This window comes from Stegostoma tigrinum, chromosome 25, assembly GCF_030684315.1.
Source record: "Stegostoma tigrinum isolate sSteTig4 chromosome 25, sSteTig4.hap1, whole genome shotgun sequence".
In the NCBI taxonomy this organism is placed as follows: domain Eukaryota; kingdom Metazoa; phylum Chordata; class Chondrichthyes; order Orectolobiformes; family Stegostomatidae; genus Stegostoma; species Stegostoma tigrinum.
This window is the reverse complement of record NC_081378.1, coordinates 10,979,708-11,003,930: the sequence shown is the minus strand read 5'-3', so window position 1 is coordinate 11,003,930 and position 24,223 is coordinate 10,979,708. Positions and strand designations below refer to the sequence as shown.

At 40.6% G+C, this 24,223-nt stretch overlaps 1 protein-coding gene across 6 annotated transcripts in view; it reads left to right on the top strand.

Moving 5' to 3' along the window:
* The window catches only part of usp6nl (USP6 N-terminal like), a 230,743-nt gene that overhangs the window by 95,763 nt on the left and 110,757 nt on the right, over positions 1–24,223 (top strand). For all 6 annotated transcript variants that reach the window (XM_048553726.1, XM_048553725.1, XM_048553727.1 and 3 more), the window contains 4 exons: positions 2,669–2,742; positions 18,414–18,496; positions 21,341–21,380; positions 22,995–23,075. In XM_048553726.1, the coding sequence (XP_048409683.1) occupies positions 2,669–2,742; positions 18,414–18,496; positions 21,341–21,380; positions 22,995–23,075 (278 nt within the window). The remainder of the gene's footprint in view (positions 1–2,668; positions 2,743–18,413; positions 18,497–21,340; positions 21,381–22,994; positions 23,076–24,223) is intronic.

Genomic DNA, 24,223 nt, shown 5'->3' with positions numbered 1-24,223 from the left:
TCTTGTTGGCTGTACGCCACTATGATGGGATTTGAACCCATGTGTACAGCACATAAGCCAGATCCTTATCCAGTGGCATTTCCAATATCATGGATATTTACGAGAATTGAACATAGTTATTGTATTGAAATGAAAGCTGGACATAATTTATCTGATTAAACCACTGTCTTTGTTGAAATAACAAGTATTTGTGCCAAGCTGTCCTATTTCTCAAATCTTAATTGATATTCTGTTGTCTTGCAGCTGCTTGTTTTAAAAGATCTGTAGAATATGTTGTGACAATCTGATATTGTAGAGTTTGATCTATGTTAGTATTAGATTGAATACATTCTACGGCAGTGGACAAAAAGTGATAATGCTGTGTGCATTGAGAGTTGAAATAAGCTGCACACTGGAAGACTACAATCAGTCCTTAGCCTACAAAGTAATTTCCACAGATGTAATCAAGCAGAAGCTTTGGACGGTAATACCCTTATGTTGAGGAGAGTTTTGCACTTTCTATAATTATTGTAAATAAGTTGCATAGTCCTTGGAATTTTATTTGCTGTTTTAGAAATATTTTAATTGCTTGTTTAGTTGTAATGGAATGTGGTGAACTAGCTTGCTGAAGTATTCATTCCATGATTTAATCAATGAAATACCCTGATGAATAAACCCAGCTTAGAAATTAACTGAATGTGGTGAATGAATTTAGCTTATTAGTGCTTTTGTATGTTAATATTTGTATAAACCTTTGCCTAGCTTTGAGCAAATTTTGAGAGGACCTGCGTTGATATGACATGCAAACAAAATGTACTTTGTGTTGGTTTCAATATCATTTACATTAATTACATTGATGCGGTGTCCTAATGCTGAGTTAAAATCCTGGAACTTTCTTCTTAACAATATGGGTGTACGTACACCATAAAAGCTGGGGTGGTTCAAGAACCCAGCTCACCACCAGCACTATCTTCTGAATGTCAACAAATTCTGATCTTGCCTGCAAAACATCCATTCTACTAATAGAAGTAAATGTACATCTTGAGTAGACAGTTGTAATCCCAAAGTTAATTTGCTTCACTTTCTGAGCCTTTTTGCCCAGAAACTGCAAGTAAAATAGTTGGTATGCCTGATGAGTTGCCTTGGGGAATCCAGGATTATGTTTAACATTATTTTGAATTACTGCAGGCTAATTTCTAAATGCCATAATGGCAGAATCAAATGGAACACTCATTTATAAATATCTGTTTGAACACTACAACCATATTTCCTCAAGATGAAACGTGTTTTGGAGTTGCCCTCATTTGGATGTCACCAACTTGCCAGGAGTAAATGTTACAAGAGATTAAAATCTGTATTGCAGAGCGTTTATTGATCTGCAACAAAAGTGATTTAGCCAACCCCACCTCTTCCTCCGTTACATTTGATGACTGTTTTGGCGCCGCCTCTTGCTCCCCAGAGGAGCTCGAACAATTCATCCACTTCAACACCTTCCACCCCACTTTTGATTCCTCCCACTTTCTACAGACAAAGGGGGTGGCCATGGGCACCCACATGGGCCCCAGCTATGCCTGTCTCTTTGTAGGTTACGTGGAACAGTCCCTCTTCCACACCTACACAGGCCCCAAACCCCACCTCTTTCTCTGTTACATTGATGACTGTATCGGTGCTGCCTATTGCTCTCCAGAGGAGCTCGAACAGTTCATCCACTTTACCAACACCTTCCACCCCAACCTCAAGTTCACCTGGGCCATCTCCAACACATCCCTCACCTTCCTGACCTCTCAGTCTCCATCTCAGGCAACCAGCTTGTAACTGATGTCCATTTCAAGCCCACCGACTCCCACAGCTACCTAGAATATACCTCCTCCCACCCAACCTCCTGCAAAAATTCCATCCCCTATTCCCAATTCCTCTGCCTCTGCCGCATTTGCTCCCAGGATGAGGCATTTCACTCCCGCACATCCCAGATGTCCAAGTTCTTCAAGGACCACAACTTTCCCCCCACAGTGGTTGAGAACGCCCTTGACCGCAACAGCAATTCATATTCCGCTTGGGAACCCTGCAGCCCAATGGCATCAATGTGGACTTCGGCTTCAAAATCTCCCCTTCCCTCACCGCATCCCAAAACCAGCCCAGTTCGTACCCTCCCCCCACTGCATCCCAAAAGCAGCCCAGCCTGTCTCTGCCTCCCTAACCTGTTTTTACTCTCACCCATCCCTTCCTCCCACCCCAAGCCGCACCTCCATCTCCTAGCTACTAACCTCATCCCACCTCCTTGACCTGTCCGTCTTCCCTGGACTGACCTATCCCCTCCCTACCTCCCCACCTATACTCTCCACCTATCTTCTTTTCTCTCCATCTTCGGTCCGCCTCCCCCTCTCTCCCTATTTATTCCAGAACTCCCTCCCCATCCCCCTTTTCTGATGAAGGGTCTAGGCCCGAAACGTCAGCTTTTGTGCTCCTGAGATGCTGCTTGGCCTGCTGTGTTCATCCAGCTTCACACTGTATTAACTTGGATTCTCCAGCATCTGCAGTTCCCATTATCTCTAGCCAACCATGCCCAGTTTCTTTCTCTAATACTATTAGAGACAAAGCAACTATTTCCAAATCATTTTGTTTCATAGCTTCAGTTATGTTCAAGCAAGGTTAGTAATGTTGACCCATTTCTTTTCTGGTTTGCCTGCAGATCCGGATGCTGAGCAGGATGTGGCAGTGAAACTTGCCCAGGAGCGAGCTGAAATAGTATCAAAGTATGACAAGGTGAAGTATTTTCAACTACACTGTTGTATGACACTTAGTCTCTCTCTTCTAACATTGTTGATCACTTGTAAAATCCATGATTATTTTAGATCTTGTGTCAAATTAGATTATGAAGAAATGTAGGCTATAAAACATATTGTTCCTTTGAACTACCTGAATTCAGTATAAAGCTAGGTGGTCATTTCCTTAGTCATGTCTGTTTTTATCTGTTTTTCCTTTAGAAGCTATTAATCTACTGTTGTCTTATTTTGGCATTATTTGATGATCAGAGAGCATGAACCATTTCTGAAGAATATGAAGGACCTTAGCCAATATACTGCAAGTTTTTCTGCCTTTGTACACTGTTAACGTATTCCTAACCCCACATCACTAGGGATAACTGTTATTTTGGAGGTGGCAATGTACCTTAAGTAAAATATACAGCACTTTATGTAGTATAACATTCTATTCCTGCTCTCTTGTGCATGAAAATATAAGCAACTACCTTGAGAAGTTCAGTTCTTTCGTAGTTCGACTTATTATATTGGATACTCTTAATATTTGAAGATGAGATGAAGAAAACAGCCCATTTGTGAAACTGCATGTATACTTAATTTTACCAGTGAGCATCAATATTTGTGTTCTATTTGCTTTCAGAACCCATCTATGAATGATTACACGTTGGGTGTTCAACGTGTGAATTGTCTGTTCGATTTAAATTATTGGGGTGTGTTCTAACTTCTTGATCATAGTTAAGCCAGTTATGTTGGTTAGAAAACAAAAAAAAACTCGGTTTCAGCTACTTTGCAGCTTCATAAAGCATCACTGGAAAATGTTTTTAACTATTCTGTATTGAAACTTTACATAATCTATATGTTTTGGGGAAGATAAATTGTGTAGATATCAGTGACTATTTATAGAGTTTATGAAGGTCTAGAATGTCATTTTGTTAAATCAAACCATTACAAAGAGATGGAGCTCAGTACTGGATTCGGAAAAGACAAAGTCATACCGGTCTCAAGTCTGGCAAATTCTCCTCACTAATGTTTGGGGATGTGCCGTGTTGGTTGAGCTGCCCCAATAAAATTGCCTTCATACAGTCATAATCACAGAAACATAGCTATCAGCCCAGATATATGTCCCATATTCCTCGCCATCACTCCTGCATATTTCTGCCCAGTCGGCAGGACAGATCCACTCGTAATGGTGATCCACTATCATATGTTTGGGAGTTCTTAACAAGGAATCTGTAAGCCCTGAAGACTCATCAGCATGTCAGACATAGTAACAACTCCTCTCTTTGATAACCACCCTTGCCATAATGATAAACCAGTAGTCCTGATTTTGAACGCTGACTGGAAGAAACATTGAGGGTAGTAGTGCCATTTAATATATTTTGTACATACAGTATATAATCTGAGTTGACCAAGTCCTGAAGGATATCGCTACCACATTGGATTTTGTGACAGGCGAGTGGACCAGCATCCAGGGATAACTTCTTTAAACTTGCTGTCATCAGTTTATTGCTGCAGAAGCATCTGTCTATGACAATATTCATAGGAGTGACCACTGCATAGTCCTTGTAAAGCCAATGTCCCATTCACACTGAAGCCACCTTACATGGTGTTATGTGGCTGTACTCAACTTGTCAAATGTGGCATATTCAAAACTGCTTTTATGACACTCGGTTGCGGCAGAATTTCACTTCAGAAAGCCTGGCAAATCTGAGATCTCTAAAGAGAGGCCCAACCCTGGTTCACTGAGAAATGTGGAAGGATATGTCAGATGTGCATCTGAAAATGAGGCAACAACCTGGTGAAAAGATACAGAACTTCAGCATTCCAGCAAAACCCATAAATGGTGGACAGAATTAGCCAACCCGACAGAAACAACCAGCATGCCAACAGAGCTATGCTATCTTGTCAGCCTGTCCCAAATATTAGTGGACAATTAAAACTGCTCATAGGAGAAGTATCCATGAATATTCCCAATTCTCAATGAATGTGGAAAGATAAAGCTACGTGTGGAAAATAGTTGATGTATCTTGCCTTCCTTTTTTGGTTCCAACTGTTATGCACCAGACCAACACACCTCAAAATATTGAGGAAATAGTCTAGAGGAAAACTTTATTTTCTTCTTTTAAAGGTAAGTGTAAAACTACCCTGCTTGAATCAAAACATTCTTTACTCACACACTATTGATAAAATATAAGACAAGAAAGAAGAACAAAAACAAAGTTGCTGGGAAAGCTCGTGAAGTCCACATTGATACCATTGGGCTGCCAAGCGGAATATGAGTTGCTGTTCCTGCAACCTTCGGGTGGCATCATTGTGGCACGGCAGGAGGCCCATGATGGACATGTCGTCTGAGGAATGGGAGGGGGAGTTAAAATGGTTCGCAACTGGGAGGTGCAGTTTCCAGCCCAGCCTGTCTCTGCCTCCCTAACTTGTTCTTCCTCTCACCCATCCTTTCCTCCCACCTCAAGCCGCACCTCCATTTCCCACCTACTAACTTCACCCCACCTCCTTGATCTGTCTGCCTTCCCTGGACTGACCTATACTCTCCTGTCCACCTATCTTCTTTTCTCTCCACCTTCGGTCCGCATCCCCCTCTCTCCCTATTTATTCCAGAACCCTCTCCCCATCCCCCCCTCTGAAGGGTCTAGGCCTGAAACGTCAGCTTTTGTGCTCCTGAGATGCTGCTTGGCCTGCTGTGTTTATCCAGCTTCACACTTGGTATCTTGGATTCTCCAGCATCTGCAGTTCCCATTATCACTATTGCTGGAAAAGCTCAGCAGGTCTGGCAGCATCTGTGAAGGAAAAAACAGAGTTAGCATTTCGGATTCAGTGACCCTTCCTCAGCCAAATGTAGCTCTTTATCTTTAAATTCCTTTCTTGAGTCATGTAAAAGTCTGTTTTGAACAGATGCTTCAATCATTTTACAGTTATTATGTCAAAATCCTGTAAGCCTCTACCTAACTATTGTTGGAAAGTAGTTTGAGTAGGGATTGCAACAGTTCAAGATGAAAGTGCACCCGTTTTTTTGTCCAAGGAAAGTAGAGATGGACTTGCTAGCGTTGTCCGTATTCAAAGGGCATATTAGGAAAAATGGTTTTCACTACATAGACCTGAGATAAATGTGCAAAAGGACGTTGAAAGGTTAGGATTCATAATTCCAATGTTACAACTCTGCACTATTTTATGATTTATTCATTTTATTCGTTCATTGAATGTGAATGTCACTGTCTGGGCTAGCAATTTTTACTGTTCCTTAGTTGCCCAGAGGACAGCTAAAAGTCAACAATATTGCAGTGGGTCTGGGATCACATATAATGTGCAAGAATGTTAAATTTCCTTCCCTAAAGGACATTAACGAACAAGGTGGATGTTGGAATAAAATTTCGTTCCAAACTTCTTTTGATTTTGCTTTCTGCCATAGTGGGAATTTGAACCCATGTACTCAGAACATTAACCTGTCGTTCTGGATCGTTAGTCCAGTGAATTTACCACTACACCACCACTGCCCTCGATTTTAATTTATGTCAGATAGAAGAAGAAGGCAATGCTGAGCATTTTAACATTTGTGCCCTTTTTCCTGAAGTATTTTATTGTATAGTGCTTCAAAAGAACCTCAAGATGTTGTAATTGTACCAGCTTTTGCCACTTTCTGTGGCAGCCCATTCCATACACTCACCAACTTTTGTGTGGAAAATATTACCCCTTAGGACCCTTTTAAATCTTTCCCCTCTCACCTTTAAACCGGTATCCTCTAATTTCGGACACCCCAGCCCTGGGAAAAAGACCTTGACTATTCACCTTACTCATACCACTCATTATTTTTAATAAATCTCTATAAGGTTTCCCCTCAGCCTCTAATGCTGTAGGCAAAATAGCAAGCCTATTCAGCCTCTCCCTGTAGCACACACCCTCCAACCCTGGCAACATCCCTGTAAATCTTTTCTGAATCCTTTCAAGTTTCACAATGTCTTTCCTATAGCAGAGGGACCACAATTGCACACAGTATTCCAAAAGTGGCCAAACCAAAATCCTGCACAACTGCAGTGTGACATCCCAACTCATGTACTCCATACACTAACCAATAAAAGCGCATGTACCAAATGCTACCTTCACTGCCCTGTGTACCTGTACCTCCACCTTCAAGAAACAATTAACCCGCACCCTAAGGACTCTGTTTTTTTGTTTTTTGGCAACACTCCCCAAGACCTTACCATTAAGCATGTACATCCTTCCCTGATTTGCCTGACCAAAATACAACTCCTCACATTTATCTAAATTAAACTGCATCTGCCACTCCTCGTCTCAGCTGTTCCCATACCCCAAATCTAGCCTTTTGCACTTCCTCCCCAGAGCCCCAGTCACCAAGCCAGCATGTAATTCATCACCTTTCTTGAATCCTTTAGTTCCAATGCAATCATTTCAACTTGTTTCCTGCCTCTAAGAGTCAACATTTAATATGTCAATGAAGATACAACAGAGGCACTTAGAGTCCTATAAAACTATAATTCATTTATGATGTGCTTAAACGAATAACACACTTCTAACTACAAGAGATATCACATTCACCGTCTTTCAGTATCCAGATTTCCGTAACTTAACCCAAATGTTATTACCGGGGAGAGTTCACATCTGGCCAGGCTGAAATGACTTGATGTCATCACCATGCCTCCTGACGGAGGGTACCATCATACAACGTTAGTCTTAGAAGTATTGTTGAACAAAATGATTTCCTCAGGCATTTTATACATGTCTCTGTGCCAAGTACGTTCCATACTTGGAATTATGTGTGCATATGACCTTTCCTGAAGTTTTGTCCAAATGTATGCCTCCTTTGGACTTATCTGTGCACGTGATCCCAAATATTTTGTCCAAATGTATATCTTCTCTGAGAGCCAGCAGTTCCTGGTTCCTGGTTCCTGCTCTCTGATGAAGGGTCTAGGCCCGAAACGTCAGCTTTTGTGCTCCTGAGATGCTGCTTGGCCTGCTGTGTTCATCCAGCCTCACATTTTATTATCTTGGAATTCTCCAGCATCTGCAGTTCCCATTATCTCAGTTCCTGGTTTCATGCAGTTTTAGCAGATCTGACTGTCTCAGCATACTTTTGTTTCATAGCAGTCCATTGTTAGGCCTCTTATCAGTTCTTGTAAGTTCCTGTTATCTTCAGCCTTATCCAACAAACTTGAAATATAAACTGTCTTCCTCTCCACAAATGCTGCCAGACCTGTTGAATATTCCCAGCACTTGCTGTTTTTATTTCAGATTTCCAGCATCTGCAGTTTTTTTATTAGATGTACTGAGTTTGTGTGCTTGGACTCACTTCCAAGGTTTACTGGTGATTACTATGGAAATCCAACAGCAAACGTACGAATTCGTTCTCAAACTGTAAGAATCCCCTAACTGATGGGAAGCACCTTACTCCCCCCCTTTTTTTTAAAACCGTCGATTAACAAAGAAAATAAATTAATCTGACCTAATATAATCCAGGCAATACTGTACAAAATCTGGTGCTGTTATATTCTCATTTGTGTATGTGCATGTTTTCCCACATGTCGGGTGTCTCACCACAGAAGTCACATTGTAGGTTTCTCTATCAACTCTTACACAGCAGTAATGCTCCTGTATGTTGTGTATCACAGCATGGTAGCATTTTAGTGACTACAGCTGAACTGTGTTTTGAAACAATGCAGTGAGTTTTTAAAAAGGAGTTAAATGATGGTCCACGCTTAGAGCATGAAATTTGCACTATTCTGACAAAGGCTAGTTCATGTCTCACGTTGTGTCAAGGTTGACATCAATGTATAAATTGGCAAAAGTGCAGTAACCACATTGCTCTTCCATTCTGCTTTTTGCTGTGAAGTTACAAAGTTTTAACCATTTCAAACTGAACAAGTTCTTGTCTGACTCAGTTTGAGTTAGTGAATGATGAGGTGTCAGTGTGTGTTGAGGACAACACGAGTAATGTTTACTAAAAGAATTTGCTGATCTTGAAATAATTTTTAACTGATTTGAATTAGTTTCAACCAGTGAGGTTGGTCAACATTGCAGAGACTTTCAGTCTGGTATTCTAAGCATAAGGGACTGATCTAATGTGTTATGATCCCAGCTGATGTTATTACCAGATAACTCCGATCCCAGTCCCTGATCCAGTAAGAATGGGCCCTTTGGCCCACCATATATGTGCCTACTGTATGCCATTCTAAACAAATCCCATCCACCTTCAAATGGTCTGTATCCCTCTATTCCCTGCCTGTTTATCTGTCTGAACGTTTCTTAAATGTTTTTGCTTCTGTCCATGGGTACTGCCAAGCTGCTAAATTTCTCTGTCACTCTTTATATAGCATAAAAGGATCAGCATTTTTTTTCCCGAAACATTATTTATACATATATAACAGGCAAGATGTGGAAGCGTTAGAAAAGGTACAGAGGAGATTTACCAGGATGTTGCGTGGAATGGAGGGAGGGTCTTATGAGAAAAGGTTGAGAGAGCTAGAGCTATTCTCCTTAGAACGACGAAGGATGAGAGGTGACTTGATAGAGGTGTACAAAATGAACAGAGGTATAGATAGAGTAGACTGCCGGAGACATTTTCCTCGGGTGGAGGCAGCTTTTACGAGGGGACGTAGTTTTAAAGTGAAAGGAGCTAGATATAACGGAGACGTCAGAGGCAGGTTCTTTACTCAGATAGTGGTAGGGGCATGGAATGCATTGCCAGAGAGGCTAGTGGAGTCAGCCTCGTTAGGTTCATTTAAGCAGTTATTAGATAGGCATATGGATGACAGTATAAGGTAGTGGTGGAGGTTAGATAGACCTTAGGATTAGGGTAAGATTTCGGCACAATATCGTGGGTCGAAGGGCCTGTACTGTGCTGGACTGTTTAATGTTCTATGTTCTATTTTTATTTTAGATACTCATTCCCGATGAAGTTTCACTTCTAACTTTTAAAATTTCTTGCTGAACATACAAAACTACAAAAGGTTCATTTTGGCAATGTTCTTCACATTCTTCAGACGAGATTCAGTTCAGTACTGTCTCTCCTGAAGGCATACAGACAGGCTAACTCATTGACTTAGTGGCTGCTGACACAGCTTCGCACCTCTTTTTCCAGCTTTGATGGTCTGAAGACTTGCATAAACTACGTACACCCTACTGTTGGAATGATCTTGCCTTCTGATCTAAATCTGTTGTGGTACCAGGCCATTTGTCTGTTTTTGTAGGTCATAAAAGTTTCACTTCATATACACCTTAGCAATTATTTCACAAACAGCTTGTTGATTATTTAACTGAAATCACATGCTTTTTCGAAAGGCTGTCTTTAGCCCATTGCTCCAAGTGACTTTCTGACCCTAAAAATTAGAACTTCATAGCATTAAAAAGAAAAATCACATTTATCTCTACATGAGTATACATGTTCCCAAAAGTAATGTAAACTTTCACAACTGAAGCAATTTAATATGACTCTTCAAGATTCAAAACCTTTCCTGCATATTGTATAGTTTGCTTCCGTTCACTATTATGTCTTTTTATGCCCTCTATCTGGGAATCAGTTATGTATCATTGTGTTGTTCATGTGCATACCTGCTGTTTTCAGCTCATGGCAAGAAATTTCATGTAAACATGTCTGGGAATATTTCGTTTTTAACATTTTACCGTATTGCAAATGCTTCATTCAAAAATGAAGTGAACCTTTCAAGTCTTGATTTTTCTTTTATTTTCATCAACCTAAGTGACTCAGAAGCATTGTGGTTTTTGTACCATTTACCAGGATAGTGAAACGTAACTCTTGTACCAGCAGGAAACTTTCAAAAGCAGTAACTTCTCAGTACTCAATCAACTCTATTCTTTGCATAAGATTATGCAGGATACATTGTTCTCTTCATTCTTTAAAAGAAAAACCTGACAATAGTAATACTCCATTTCAAAGGCATCTTAGGATTCACAAGAGACCATTAATAACAGGGTGAAAATAATCTAATTCAGGAAATAACTTTTTATTTACAGTCTAAATGCAGTTGTGTGATGTGCACGATTACAAAGGATTTCTTGCCAAGCTCAGCTAGGAAGGTTCTGAACCATTTGCTCAAAGTGCTCAAAGTAGTTGGGTTGCTGTTGAATTTGCCCCCAAAATGCTCTGGAATATTCGTGCCGGGGATAGACGGGTTTACTGCTGAGGGGTTGACTGTGAGTCTGTTGGCAGTAATCACCAAGAGAGAAACAGGTCATCCATTTCACCAACACCTTGCACCCCAACCTTCAGTTCACCTGGACCATCTCCAACACATCCCTCACCTTCCTTGACCTTTCTGTCTCCATCTCAGGCAACCACCTACAAACTGATGTCCATTTCAAGCCCACTGACTCCCACAGCCTGCTGGAATACACCTCCTCCCACCCACCTTCCTGCAAAAATTCCATCCCCTATTTCCAATTCCTTCACCTCCACCACATCTGCTCCCAGGATGAGGCATTCCACTCCCGCACATCCCAGATGTCCTCGTTCTTCAAGGACCGCAACATCCTCCCCCCCGCAGTGGTCGAGAATGCCCTCAACCGTGTCTCCCGCACACCCCGCCCCCGCAATAACCATCTAAAGAGAATCCCCCTCGCCCTCACATACCACTCCACCAACCTCCGGATACAACGCATCATCCTCCGACACTTGCACCATCTACAATCCAACCCCACCAGCCAAGATATTTTTCCGTCCCCACCCTTGTCTGCCTTCCAGAGAGACCACTCTGTCCACGACTCCCTTGTCTGCTCCACACTCCCCTCCAACCCCACCACACCCAGCACCTTTCCCTGCAACTGCAGGAAATGCTACACTTGCCCCCACACCACCTCGCTCACCCCCATCCCAGGCCCCAAGATGATTTTCCACATCAAGCAGATGTTCACCTGCACATCTGCCAATGTGGTATACTGCATCCGCTGTACCCATTGTGGATACCTGTACATTAGGGAATCCAAGCGGAGGCTTGGGGACCACTTTTCAGAACACCTATGCTCAGTTCGCAATAAATAACTGCACCTCCCAGCCATGAACCATTTCAACTCCCCCTCCCATTCCTTAGATGACATGTCCATCCTGGGCCTCCTGTAGTTCCATAATGATGCCACCCGTAAGTTGCAGGAACAGCAACTCATATTCTGCTTGGGAACCCTGCAGCCTAATTCAAACAATGTAGATTTCACCAGCTTCAAAATCTCCCCTCCCCCCCCACTGCATCCCAAAACCAGCCCAGCTCATCCCCGCCTGCCTAATTTTTTGTTCTTCTCACCTATCCCCTCCTCCCACGTCAAGTTGCACCTCCGTTTCCTACCTACTAACCTCATCCTGCCCCCTTGACCTGTCTGTCCTCCCCAGACTGAGCTATCCCCTCCCTGCCTCACCACCCATACTCTCCTCTCCACCTATCTTCTCCTCTATCCATCTTCAGTCCGCCTCCCCCTCTCTCCCTATTTATTTCAGAATCCTCTCCCCACCCCCTTTTCTGATGAAGGATTGAGGCCTGAAACGTCAGCTTTTGTGCTCCTAAGATGCTGCTTGGCCTGCTGTGTTCATCCAGCCCCACACTTTGTTATCAGAGAAACAGTTTGCGTCTGGAGAAGCAGGAAGCAATTGGAAGAGGCAAGGGTACTTTGGCAGGACCAGGGCTTTAACTGAGGCTGGGAGCTGGGGAAGGAGGAGGAGTCTTCAAAGGGAAATCAGAATGAGTTGGGAAAGTTCATCAAGTGAAGATTGACAGGCAAAGAGAGGCTGCCAGGTGGTGATTAGCACGTGAGAAGGAAGCTGAAATAAAGATGGGTTGTGGAGGATGAGACTGCAAGAGGCATTTAGGGTTAATGTAGAGGTTGCAAATAGTGTTTGGGGATTAAGGCACCTTCAAAAATAAGTGGGGAGCTCAGATGGACTTTGAAAAGGTGGGGGACAGACATCAGACAAGCAGGAGGTTGAGAGTAGGGATGGGGTGAGGGAAGAGAAGATGAACATAAGGTAAGGTAGTGTGACAAAATGAGGCTGCAGGAAGAGGAAGTTAAAGAGGGGCTTGATCAAGAGGCAGAATGCTGTGAAAGAAGTAACTTTTAAGCTTGTCAAGAAAGGAGCACTCTGTGAGCCAGGAAGACTCAAAATCACCAAGTCATGTCTCACGTCTGTACTTGCTTCTCTCCCACCCCCCACCCCCCTTTCTCTCTTTCTTGTTTTCCTGCATCACTCACTCACTTGCTCTCGCTCGCACTTGTGTCCTGCATGCATTCATTCACTGTCTCATGCTTGTTCTCTTCTATGTGCTCACACACTTGCTCGCTTGCTCTTGTTGCTTCGCACACTCACTCTCGTGTTCTAATTCTTCCACTTTCAAAGTTCATCTCCATGGCAGTTGACTGTCTTGGCTCCAGTATCTGACTAGGAATTCTGTTCGCTTGTTTACAGTCAAACAAGGACAGAGGAGTTTTATTTAGACTGGGACACATATTAAGACCAGTAAGTGGTGTGAGAATCATAGCATTTGGGAAATTGAACTGAGAGCTTTTAGGTAGGTAAGAATAAGAAATCGCCATTTCCAATTTAAAATGCTAATGTACAATGAAATGAATGGGGATGTGGCTCAAACTGTTGGGACAAAAGAAACTACTGGCATGCACATAGGGATCATCTGCAAAAAAAATTTCAAGAGTGAAATTCCAAAGCACTCAAAAGAAGTATGAGCGTAGTGGTTACATAAACTGTGGATTTAACAGTCAGAGATATACAGCACAGAAACAGACCCTTTGGTCCAACTTGTCCATGCCAACCAGTTTAGGATGTCATGTTGCAGCTGTACAGGACATTGGTTGGGCCATTATTGGAAAACTGCATGCAGTTCTGGTCTCCCTGCTAATGGAAAGATATTGTGAAACGTGAGAGAGCTCAGATTTACAAGGATGTTGCCAAGGCTGGAGGGTTTGAGCGACAGGTAGAGGCTTACTGGTCTGAGGCTATTTTCTCTGGAGTGTTGGAGATTGAGGGGTGACCTTTATAAAGGTTTATAAAATCATAAGGGGAATGGAAAGGGTGAATAACCAAGGTCTTTTCCCCAGGGTAGGAGAGTCCAGAATGAGTGTGCATTGGTTTAAGGTGAGAGGGGAAAGATTTAAAAGGGACCCAAGGGCAACATTTTCTTGCACAGGGTGGTGCATGTATGGAAAGTGTTGCTAGAGGAAGTTGCGGAGGCTGGTACATTTACAACATTTAAGAGACACCTAGATGGGTATGTGAATAGGAATGGTTTAGAAGGCTATGAGCTAAATGAGATGGGATGCATGCAAGTGTGACAGTTAATAGGTCATTAATACAATTTAAATGAGATTTTAAGGCTGCAAATCATGAAATTAATACTAACTATATACAATTTGAAGATGGTGAAGTGATAGTGTTGGGATAGATACAATTGTATTTTTTACTGTATGTAAATATCTTGGTTGATTTGTATTTTAGCTTTTCTTTTGTATAATAAGCTTCTGTTTTACTGTTAAAAACAAATATGTAGCATTTCATACTTTTCATGCAGTGGAAGACTACTTTGCTAAATAAATTGTCACCTATCAAACCACGTTTTAATCTGGATTCTGATCAGTCAGGTAACAACATAGGATAGAATGATAATATTCACGTTAAAAAGGAAATGTATTCAGGAAAAGTTAGCAGATTTCAAAATGGACAAATCACTGGGCCAACTAATGTTGAAACTTTTTGATTTGGTTTGTTATTGTTTCCTATGCCTAGGTATAGTGAAAAGTTTTTTGTTTTGCATGCAGCACAGGTAGATCATACCATCTAAGGTGCATTGGCATAATAGAACACAGCGAAAAATAGTGTTCTCTGGCTACGGGAAGGTGCACACAGAACGAGATAAACATTAAATTTGAAGTTAAAACTTAAACGTCCATTCAGAAGTCTGATAACAGTGGGGAAGAAGCTGTTCGTGAATCTGTTGGTACATGTTTAAGCTTCTGTCCCGAGGGAAGAAGTTGGAAGAGATTATATCTGGGATGGGAGAGGTCTTTTGGTTGTGTTGACCGCCTTGGGAAGGCAGTGACAAATATAGATGGAGTTAATAAATGAATTTTCTTATCTCATATATCTTTGAGTTACAAAAAGAATAAAAAAGGATTACTTAGAGTTCATCTTCTGTTCAAATTGGGTCTCAAGCACTGCACCAGGAGCAAGGTCTTTGCAAGGTGTTCTGGGCTTCAAGGAGTCCCCGCTCTGAGAATAGCAATGATGAAGTTGATATCCAAGGAGATGCTGGTTCCGCTGCTGCAGTCCCCCTGCCAACACTGCCAAGAGTCCCCACTCTGGGCCTACTGCACCAGGAGTCCCCTTTCTGGGCACCGCCACTGCTAAGAGTACAGGCTCCAAACCTATGGCAACCAGGAATCCCTGCTCCATGGCACTGCCACCTCCAAAGGTCCAGGCGTCATCACCACCACAGTTGATGCTCCATTGCTGCCACCAAGAGGCAGGCTCCAAACCAACAGCAGCCAGGAGTCCCTGCTCCGAGCTTACAGCTTCCAGGAGTCTCTGTCGCGACACTGCCACTACTGCCACGAGTCCTGATTCACACTGCCATGCTACAGGTGATTCCCTGCTGATACCACTCTGTCCTTGAAGATAAAGAAAGAAAGATGAAAAGGAGAGAGAGAGAGAAAAGGATGCTGTCATCTGGAACAGATGAGTTCAGGAGCACGAGCACGACTTACTGCTGATGCCGCCATCTTGGTCAGAGTTTAGCTTGCATAATAGACTGGGCTGTGTTCACAGCTCTGTAGTTTCTTACAGTCCTGGGCATAGCAGTTGGTTAATGAAGCCATAAGACCATAAGACGTCGGAGTGGAAGTAAGGCTATTCAGCCCATCAAGTCCACTTTGCCATTTAATCATGGCTGATGGGCATTTCAACTCCACTTTACCCGCACTCTCCCCGTAGCCTTTAATTCCTTGCGAGATGCCATGATGCATCTGGGTAGAATGCTGTCTGTGGTGCATCTATAAAGATTGGTAAGAGTCTTTGTGAACATGCTGAAGTTTCTTAGCTTCCTGAGAAAGAACAGGCATTTCCTAACTATAGCATGTGTGTGGACCAGGAAAGATTGTTGGTGATCATCCTTGCTAGGAACTTTACGCTCTTGACATCTCCACCCCAGGACCGTTGATGTAGACAGCGACATACCATCCACTTTTGCTTCCTAAAGTCAATGATCAGTTCTTTCAGTTTGTTGACATTGAGGGAGAGATTGTGTAAAGGTAACAATGTCACTAAGCACTCTGTGTCTCTTTCCTGTACTCCGTTTCATCATTGTTTGAGATCTGCCTATTCTCTCTGATTGCAACCTGTGGGTCAGGAAGCCTAGGATCCAGTTGCAGAGGATGGAGCAGAGACCTAGGTCTGGAAGTCTGGAGATTAGTTTGATTGAAAGTGTGGTGTCGAAAGTGGCGCTGTAGTCCATAAGTAGGAGCCTGATATGAGTCCTTGTTATTCATGTGTTTCAGGGATGAGCGTAGGGCCGGGAAGATGACATCTGCTGTGGACTAGTTGCCACAATAGGTGAATTGCAAGGGATCAAAGCAGGCTGGGAGGCTCGAGTTGATGTGAGCCTTGACTAACCTGTTTGAAGCACTTCATAATTATGGAGGTCAGAGCCACTGGGCAGTAGTCTTCGAAGTATGCTGCATGAATTTTCTTTGGCTTCAGGATGATGGTGGTCTTGAAACGTTTAGGGACTATGTCTGTTATAAGTTTAGGGACTCTGATTATTTTTCAATTTTCAGTTGTACAAATTGCTCTGAAAATCTAGGTGATAACTGATGTAACGTGTGTTTAGAAAGTAATTGGAGGATGAACTGAATAACTGAAAGGCAACTTGATTTGAAATTGATTGTGGACAAACTGAAGAAGTGACCACTTTCCATTTTCAATGGATATTGACAAGTTACATCTCAAAGCTTGTTGGAAAACTCATTTTATTGTAGCCACGGAGATTGAAAGTTTTTGTTGTCAAATGGGCTGCACCTCTTCATATCCTATAGGTTTTGTTCAGACGGAACAGGAGTTATATCCTACGTTGTTGGGACCTACTTACGTTCTTCACATAAATCATTGCTCTTGAGTTTCGGAAATGTGATTTCAAAATTTATTGGTGCTTCAAAATTTGTTGCTGACTGATATAAAGAACAAGATTGTCTAAAGAGCGACAGTCTCATGCAGATAGACCAGAGTGGCAATCTTTTATACTAAAGAAGGAAGTTCCAAATTTCTGCAAGGAGATTCCTCTCCGGCCTGTCTCAGAAATGCAATACTTCCATTCTGACAAGTCTTTGATTTGTGCAGAACTGTCAGGAGAAGGTAGGTCGCACATTCTTTTCCTAGCAGTGAGCTGCTGTATTCTGAAATGTAAAAACCCTGACAGCTGTTAAATGCAATGTTCAGGTGCTGGAGGGTAGGGTGCCAAATGGTGGAGGGTCTGGGTCTGGTGGAGGTGTAGCTGGGGTGTGTGAATTAAGTGTAGTTACGTTAAAGAGTAACTCAGGAGTTAGATGTGTATTTAATGGTCAAACTTTTCATGAGTATTTTCCTTAGTTTTGTCAGAATCCTTATAATTTTTGAAATAGACGTACAGTTGACCAATACAATTTAATATAATTAAGTACAAAGTAACATATGCTGGGAGAATAAAAGAAACATAAATGTACATATACAGTAATGGTGTGGTTGAACAGAGACTTAAGAGTTTCAAATACATAATCCCTGAAAATATCGGTAGACAGAGAAAACTATTAAATGAAATTTGAATGCGTGAGCACAAAGTGCAAGAGCAAGGAAGGAATACTTTATTGTGTAAATGTTAATGTGATCACATAATGGTGTTCAGTTTTGGTTGCTGAATTATGCAGCATTTGGTGGAATGGTAGAGAAAAAGTTATGTAGTTATGAGGAAAGAATGGAGAGATGAGCATTGTTTCTACTTTGAACAGAAAAGGCAAAGAGAAGATTTAATGAAGATACTCTTAGAATTATGGAAGTAACGTTCCCTTCTTCGCACTATGTCTTCAGACTGGGTAGCTATTGTTGAGAGCTGATACACTAAAAATCTAATGTTGAAATAGAAACTGTTGGAGAAAGATAAAATTAATTGCATTAAAAATTAAATTAGTTAAAATAAATTTTAAACAGAGAAAGATTTGAGAAGAGAGTGAGACTGGTTTGGATTCTCTGGCAAAATAAAGCAACAGAGGTGTAATATGCTAAATGGCGTTGCTGCAAACTGCTATTCCAAGATACTAATCAATGTCTAGGCATTTGTCCTTTGTATAAATATTTGCATCCTTCTGGCGGAGGTCATTAGCCCACAATTGGGAGTGGAAAACCTGGAGGGCGGGCTGAGATCAACTGCAGCACATCATTCTCAGCCCTACATTTCAAATGCAGAATGTCAGAATAGGAATTTCACATTTGACCCATTTATCCTTTGAACTGTGAGGGAGTTGAAGATGGCAAGGGCATTGCTGTTTTGGTCTCAAATTGAATTTGTAATAGATTAATGGATACAAGCATTTGGCTTTGTCATCAGCTCAAAATTGATTGAATCAAACCACGACAGCTTTAATGATTACTTTTTGTTTGTTTATTTATTTCAGGGAAGAGAGGGAGCGAAGATTGACCCGTGGGAAGATGCAGACTTCCATATTTATAAAATCACTGATCGTTTTGGTTTTCTACAGTAAGGCTCAGCATTTTAAATTTGTGCTTTCAAGTTCAACATTCTTTCTTTCGGTTAGAAAATTGATGTACCACATTAAACGATTTGATTAATTTAGTGGTTAATGTGGTTTAGTTGGCATGTTTCTCATTTAGACTCCTGGGTTACTTGCTTATGAAATCAAATCATGCAGCGTGAGTTCTTAGTCAAATCTCAATTTATTTCCAAAAATTTCTTTGTAAGTAACCACAAGTATTCCATTTGCATTACACATTGTGAAATTGTGGTTTTATTCTCATTACTATACCATACTCATTTTGGTCAATTTTAACAAAGCTTGAAGGTGGGGTGAGTTTAGGAGGGCATACAATCTGACGGGACCACTCCCAGCAAAACATTGTGTTTATGTTGATGATAATTAAATTCTTCCCACTGATAACATCCCATTTCATATTCTTTATTTTTTTAAATAATAGGTTTTCTAAGCTTCTGCATTCATTTATATACTGTACTGTTGAATGGTGCAGAAAACTCCATTCTCTGTGAGCTATCATTTGGAGAAGCTAGTTTGGAACTGATGGAATGCATCGCGCTGATTGGCATTTGGACAACCGTTTAAAAAAACACACTAACTCTCAAAGGGTGCTGAGTATTTGACTAGCAACATGGCTTTTAGAATTTTAGACAGCTTTTGGTCATCTTCGTGGAACTGCTCCAGCAGACAGATACATGCACATGTACCGCACAACATGACGCACTGATTTCTGGTGGCCACTGTATCAAAGTTGATAATATCTAAGAGAACACTTTGTGATGGTATTTTTGAGTACAATCTGGGGAGTAGCACTTGAACGTTGTGAATTCTGTTTGATTTGTCTTCGAATTTCATGGAAAAAATGTGATGTCTCTAGTGTTTCTGTTCGCAATTAATTAAAGTTTTTGCAATCTGCATGTATTCAAATGGATCTTTCTGTTGGGATTAATGTTTCTTTGCTAGTGGAATGAAATTATAATATTTTTGAGGAAGATGAAACAATTCTTGAAAGCTTGTAATTTTACAGTTCAAATGTGTTGAAAAGAACTGGAATGACTGAGCAGCACCTCTGTTTTCTTTTCTCTGTCTTGAATCAATTTTCTGACAGGTTTTTTCTTTTTGCTTCTGCTCCTCTGACCCAGTTCTAGTATCCTATGAGTGCCTGTATGAAATAAACAATTCTTGTGCACAAGAGACTAACAAGCTGTAGCAATATTTTATTTTAAAATACACAATGTTGTACATTGGTGGAAATAAGTCTTGAATCACTTCTGGCAAAGTCACAACATTCACTTTCTCACAAAAGTCAATAATCTAAACACTTGGAAAAGTGGAACAGACCTGCCAAATATGTTTATTAGTTGGTCAGAGAAAGGACTATATTTTAAAGTGGCTATGTATTTCAAAGTGAGTTGAGATTGGATGCGTTACTGCCTTGCCAATGTGTTTCAGTCACTGGGTGCTCTGGTTTCCTCCCACAATCCACAAACGTGCATGTCAGGTAGATTGGCAATGCTAAATTGTCCTTAGCCTCCAGGGATGTGTAGGCTAGATGGATTTGCTATCATGAGTGCAAGGTTACAGGGATGGTGTGGAGGCTTGATCTGGGTGGGTTGCTCAGAGGGTCATTGCAGACTCGTGCCAAATGGTCTCTTTCTGTCCTGTAGGGATTCTGTGATTATGAACCATCACCATATCTCTCTCCTAGTAAAACACTAATGCCTTTATAAACTTGTCTTTATACACACAGGAGAAATAAAACATGGATGTTATGGATGGAGGAAAAACTGGGAAGGCAGTTCAGTGGTTTCTGTTCATAGCGTCTGCTGATGTATTTCTCAATCTTCCTGTTTTTGGATGCTTTTACATGTTAACTAAAAGCACAGGGTGGTTAGCTACTTGTAAAAGATTTGACTTATGAATGATTAGTTGGGTAAATCTTTATTTGAGTAATTATGCTTGATTTCTGCAAGTAGAAATTCAGTTTATTTTTAAATGTTACTGCAGTGAAAAAGTATGTGTAGCTTGATTTGCTTTCATGAATTATGCATTGCACATTTGAATATTGAGTTTACAGCAAAGGAAAGATCACCTGGTTTTCTTCAGGGTTAACGTAGTTTTTGCAGCGAGAGCTCCTGAAATGTTGGAGATCTGAAGGCTTCTCTGTATAATGTTCATAGCCTGAAGCTGTTCGGCTGCCCAAGACCTAATCACGTAGTTTTTGGCAAGCAGAAGGCCTTTGTCATTTTTAACTGGTCATTAAGCCATAGACCAACCACTTAAGCTCCAGCTCATTTGCAAACCATACTTCAGTGACTGCTGGGATCAGCAACTCTGTCAATGATGTTTACGACGAGTGTCGGTAATCCTCCAGCAATCCTTGAGTTTAAAACAGTTAATCTTTTCCACTTCTGTACTTTCAAATGGTGGACAGAAAAATATAAAGACACTGTCTTTACAATAAATACATTTTTAATTCAAAATGTCGAAGTGTTACATTTAATTGGAAACTCTAAGATCATATTTTGATAGCTCAATTTGTCTATCTCTGATTAAAAGGAATTGTAATATTGGTTTTGCTACTCTGCTGTTGTCGCATAAACTAAAGTGATGATAATACATTTTACTGGCACCGGAGGGTGCTTCAGATGCACTTTTGACAGCTTAGTTGGCCATGTCTTTATTTCAATAATTGTGCTTGATTTCTGTAAGTAGAAATTCAGGTGGTTTTAAAATGTTGGTGCAGTGATAAAGTAAATATAGCTTGATTTACTTTCATGAATTATGCATTGCACATTTGAATATTGAAGGCTGTTTTTCTTTTGTAACAGTGAGAAAGAGTTGCCAATGCCTGATGCTGTAGAAGAAAGAGTAAGTTGAAACATAATTTTATTGTTTGCTCTTCCTTTCTTGAAAGGCTATAGCCCCATTTATATGATGGAAACAAGCGTGCAGGAATAAATTTGCTGCAGTAGCGGATTTTTTTATAAGTTAGATTATGAAGTGGCAGAGGGTAATTTTTGTATTAATTCATAAAATTGGTAAGTTAAAACTTCAAAATTAATCCTGAATGAATGTTTAGAATTTTGAACAGTATGTATGTCTTTATTAAGCATATTATTTTTTGCAAACCAGTCAGGAGCCAAATTATGAAATAAAATCAGAAATTGCTGGAGAAACTCAGCAGGTACTGGCAGCATCTGTGGAGGGAAAACAGAGTTAATATTTCAGGTCCAGTGACCCTTTTTCAGAATTGACAAAATATGTCCCTTTTGTAGCTGTTTGTACGGAATTCTGTTAAGGCCATGTATTAAGACATTTAGCGAGGTTATCATTAGGTTTTTCAGTATTAAGATAATTTAGTTGATTAAATATCAACTGCAACACCACAGTAGGCTTGTTGAGATCAAAATGCTCTTGGAATTTTTCTGACCTATACTGTGCACTACTCACTGCATGGATGTGCAGGCAAGTTTGTGGCAGGTTATAGGGAAGGGATATACAGGACTGGGGGATGAGACAATAACCAGGAAAAATCAGAGTTGAGAGGCTATTATAGAACTAGCAACTATTCAATACTGAGGTGGTGAGAGGCTATGAAGGGACTTAAAGAAGAAAATCTTCACCTGTACTGGAAGCCAATGTAGTTTATGGAGACCAGGGATAACAGGGGTGGCCGAGTTTTGGGGGAAGGATAAAGGCAACATTATTTTTAAATGTGTAGAACTTTATAAAGCATGACAAACGTGGCCAGGCAAGTTTGGTATCGTTACATGTATAGTTGACAAAGGCATGGATGAGGTTTTCATTAGCAGGTGAAATGAGATAGGATTAGAGTTGTGAGAGATTATATAAGTTTCTTAATATGTCACCAGACCAAAAGGGCAAAAAAGGCCGACAACTGTTAGAATGTGTGGAAATTAAAGAGGTTAAGAGGTGTTTTAGATTGACTGACTATTTAAATGGACATCAGAGGCAAATACGCTGTCATTTTTTTTAATTAATCAGAATAAACTTATTAATAGTCTGTAGAACTAAAATTGTGAAACTGGACGTTTACATTCACAAGGTTCCAATCTTCCATTGAGATTTGCTAGTAGCTCTTCTCAGTAGAAAATTGCAAGTAATTTGCTGTGACTTTCCCTTCATTGATTTGCATTTCAATTCACCCTTCAATATCAATATGGTAGCCACCCAGTTTTAATCAATCTGGTATTCAGTACTGAAAATCGAAGGGCCCAAAAGCTTGTGAAAAATACCAAGTTTGCTTTACCCTGTTTGGAAGACTACTTAATAAGTTTCCATAAGTTATACTCAAATCACCTTGAAGAACTACATGGTAAAGATGAAGCAACGAAGTGGATGTTCATATGATATTGTCTGTAACATTTTGGCAGTATACAACCTGTTTATCAGTGAGTTATTCTGTCTTGTCTGCCAGTTTTAAATATCTGCAGTAACAGTTTGCTGATTTGCGTTTTACAGCTGAAACAAGTAGAGATTGAAAGAACAGGAAAATGGCTAAAAATGCTGAAAAGCTGGGACAAATACAAGAGCAGTGAAAAGGTAAAACTGCCCTGTAAATTAATTTTCCATACTTGAGTGGAATCTTGCATAGAAATGAAATTTTTGTATTTATATTGATTATATTGCATCCATTAGATGTTTTAATTGCAAACTATATAAATATTCAGTTAATATTCGAAAACGTACATATGTACTGTTAAGTTTTTGGCTGACTTTAGAAGGCTAGTTCCATATTCAAAATTCTTCGCTCCAAATTGTTAGGGGCTAGACTGAACCCTTTTCAGATAGATGGACATAGCCCAGACATTAACTTATTCTTTAAGGGCAAATGTAAGGTGCTGTGTTCCAGATGTAAGTCGATTGATTACAGTACTTGGCTTTAATTGTTTATTTAACTGGTAAACAGTAACTGTTCCAATATTGTAACATCCCGTAAATGCAGTTATACAGATTATCTCACATTATAATCCTGGCAGCAGGAAGAGAACCCAAGCTTTAGCTGCCACAGAAGGAAAGACGTAGCAGCTTCAAAAACCCAGTAACTGCTGAAAGCTAAACTAAAATCCTGGTTCTGTGGAAGCTTGACTCCACTCATTGATGCTGCATCTGTTGTTCCAACTTTAAAAAAACACTTGAGGTCTGTCAAGCTGTTTATTAGTTTGGAAGATACAGCTCTTCCCCTATGGTTCAGAACCTCTTCCAAAGAAAAAGCCTGGACAAAATATACCTCTTAGTCATGGAATCATCACAGAATTCTTAAAATGCTATCATGCTTTACTTTGACAGTATAGTTCATAAAGTACTTTGAAGGCAGCATTTTATATTTTATTTTATTCAGTGTGATAGTGCTGCAAGTTGACACAAGTACCGGTGGATATTTCAGGTTTAAGGCCTGACTGCTGAATTTGTAATTTTGTCAATTATATGGGAGAAGGCTGTGAAAAAGTTGATGAGGCAGTGTGAAGATGGAAATCGCAGGCTTGGTCAGATGTCACCTCAAGTACAGGAGGGCAGGACTGAAGGTGGATTGAAAAAACGTTTGTGAAGGATTTTTGTCTTTGAAACTGAAGCTAGAACAGTGAGCAGTTCTAATAGAAACCCACCAATCTTGATTTTGTTTAATGCTTGAAGCATTAATACCAAATGTGCTCTGGTTTGACCTTTATTTCCCTAAAATGAGTTAGCAT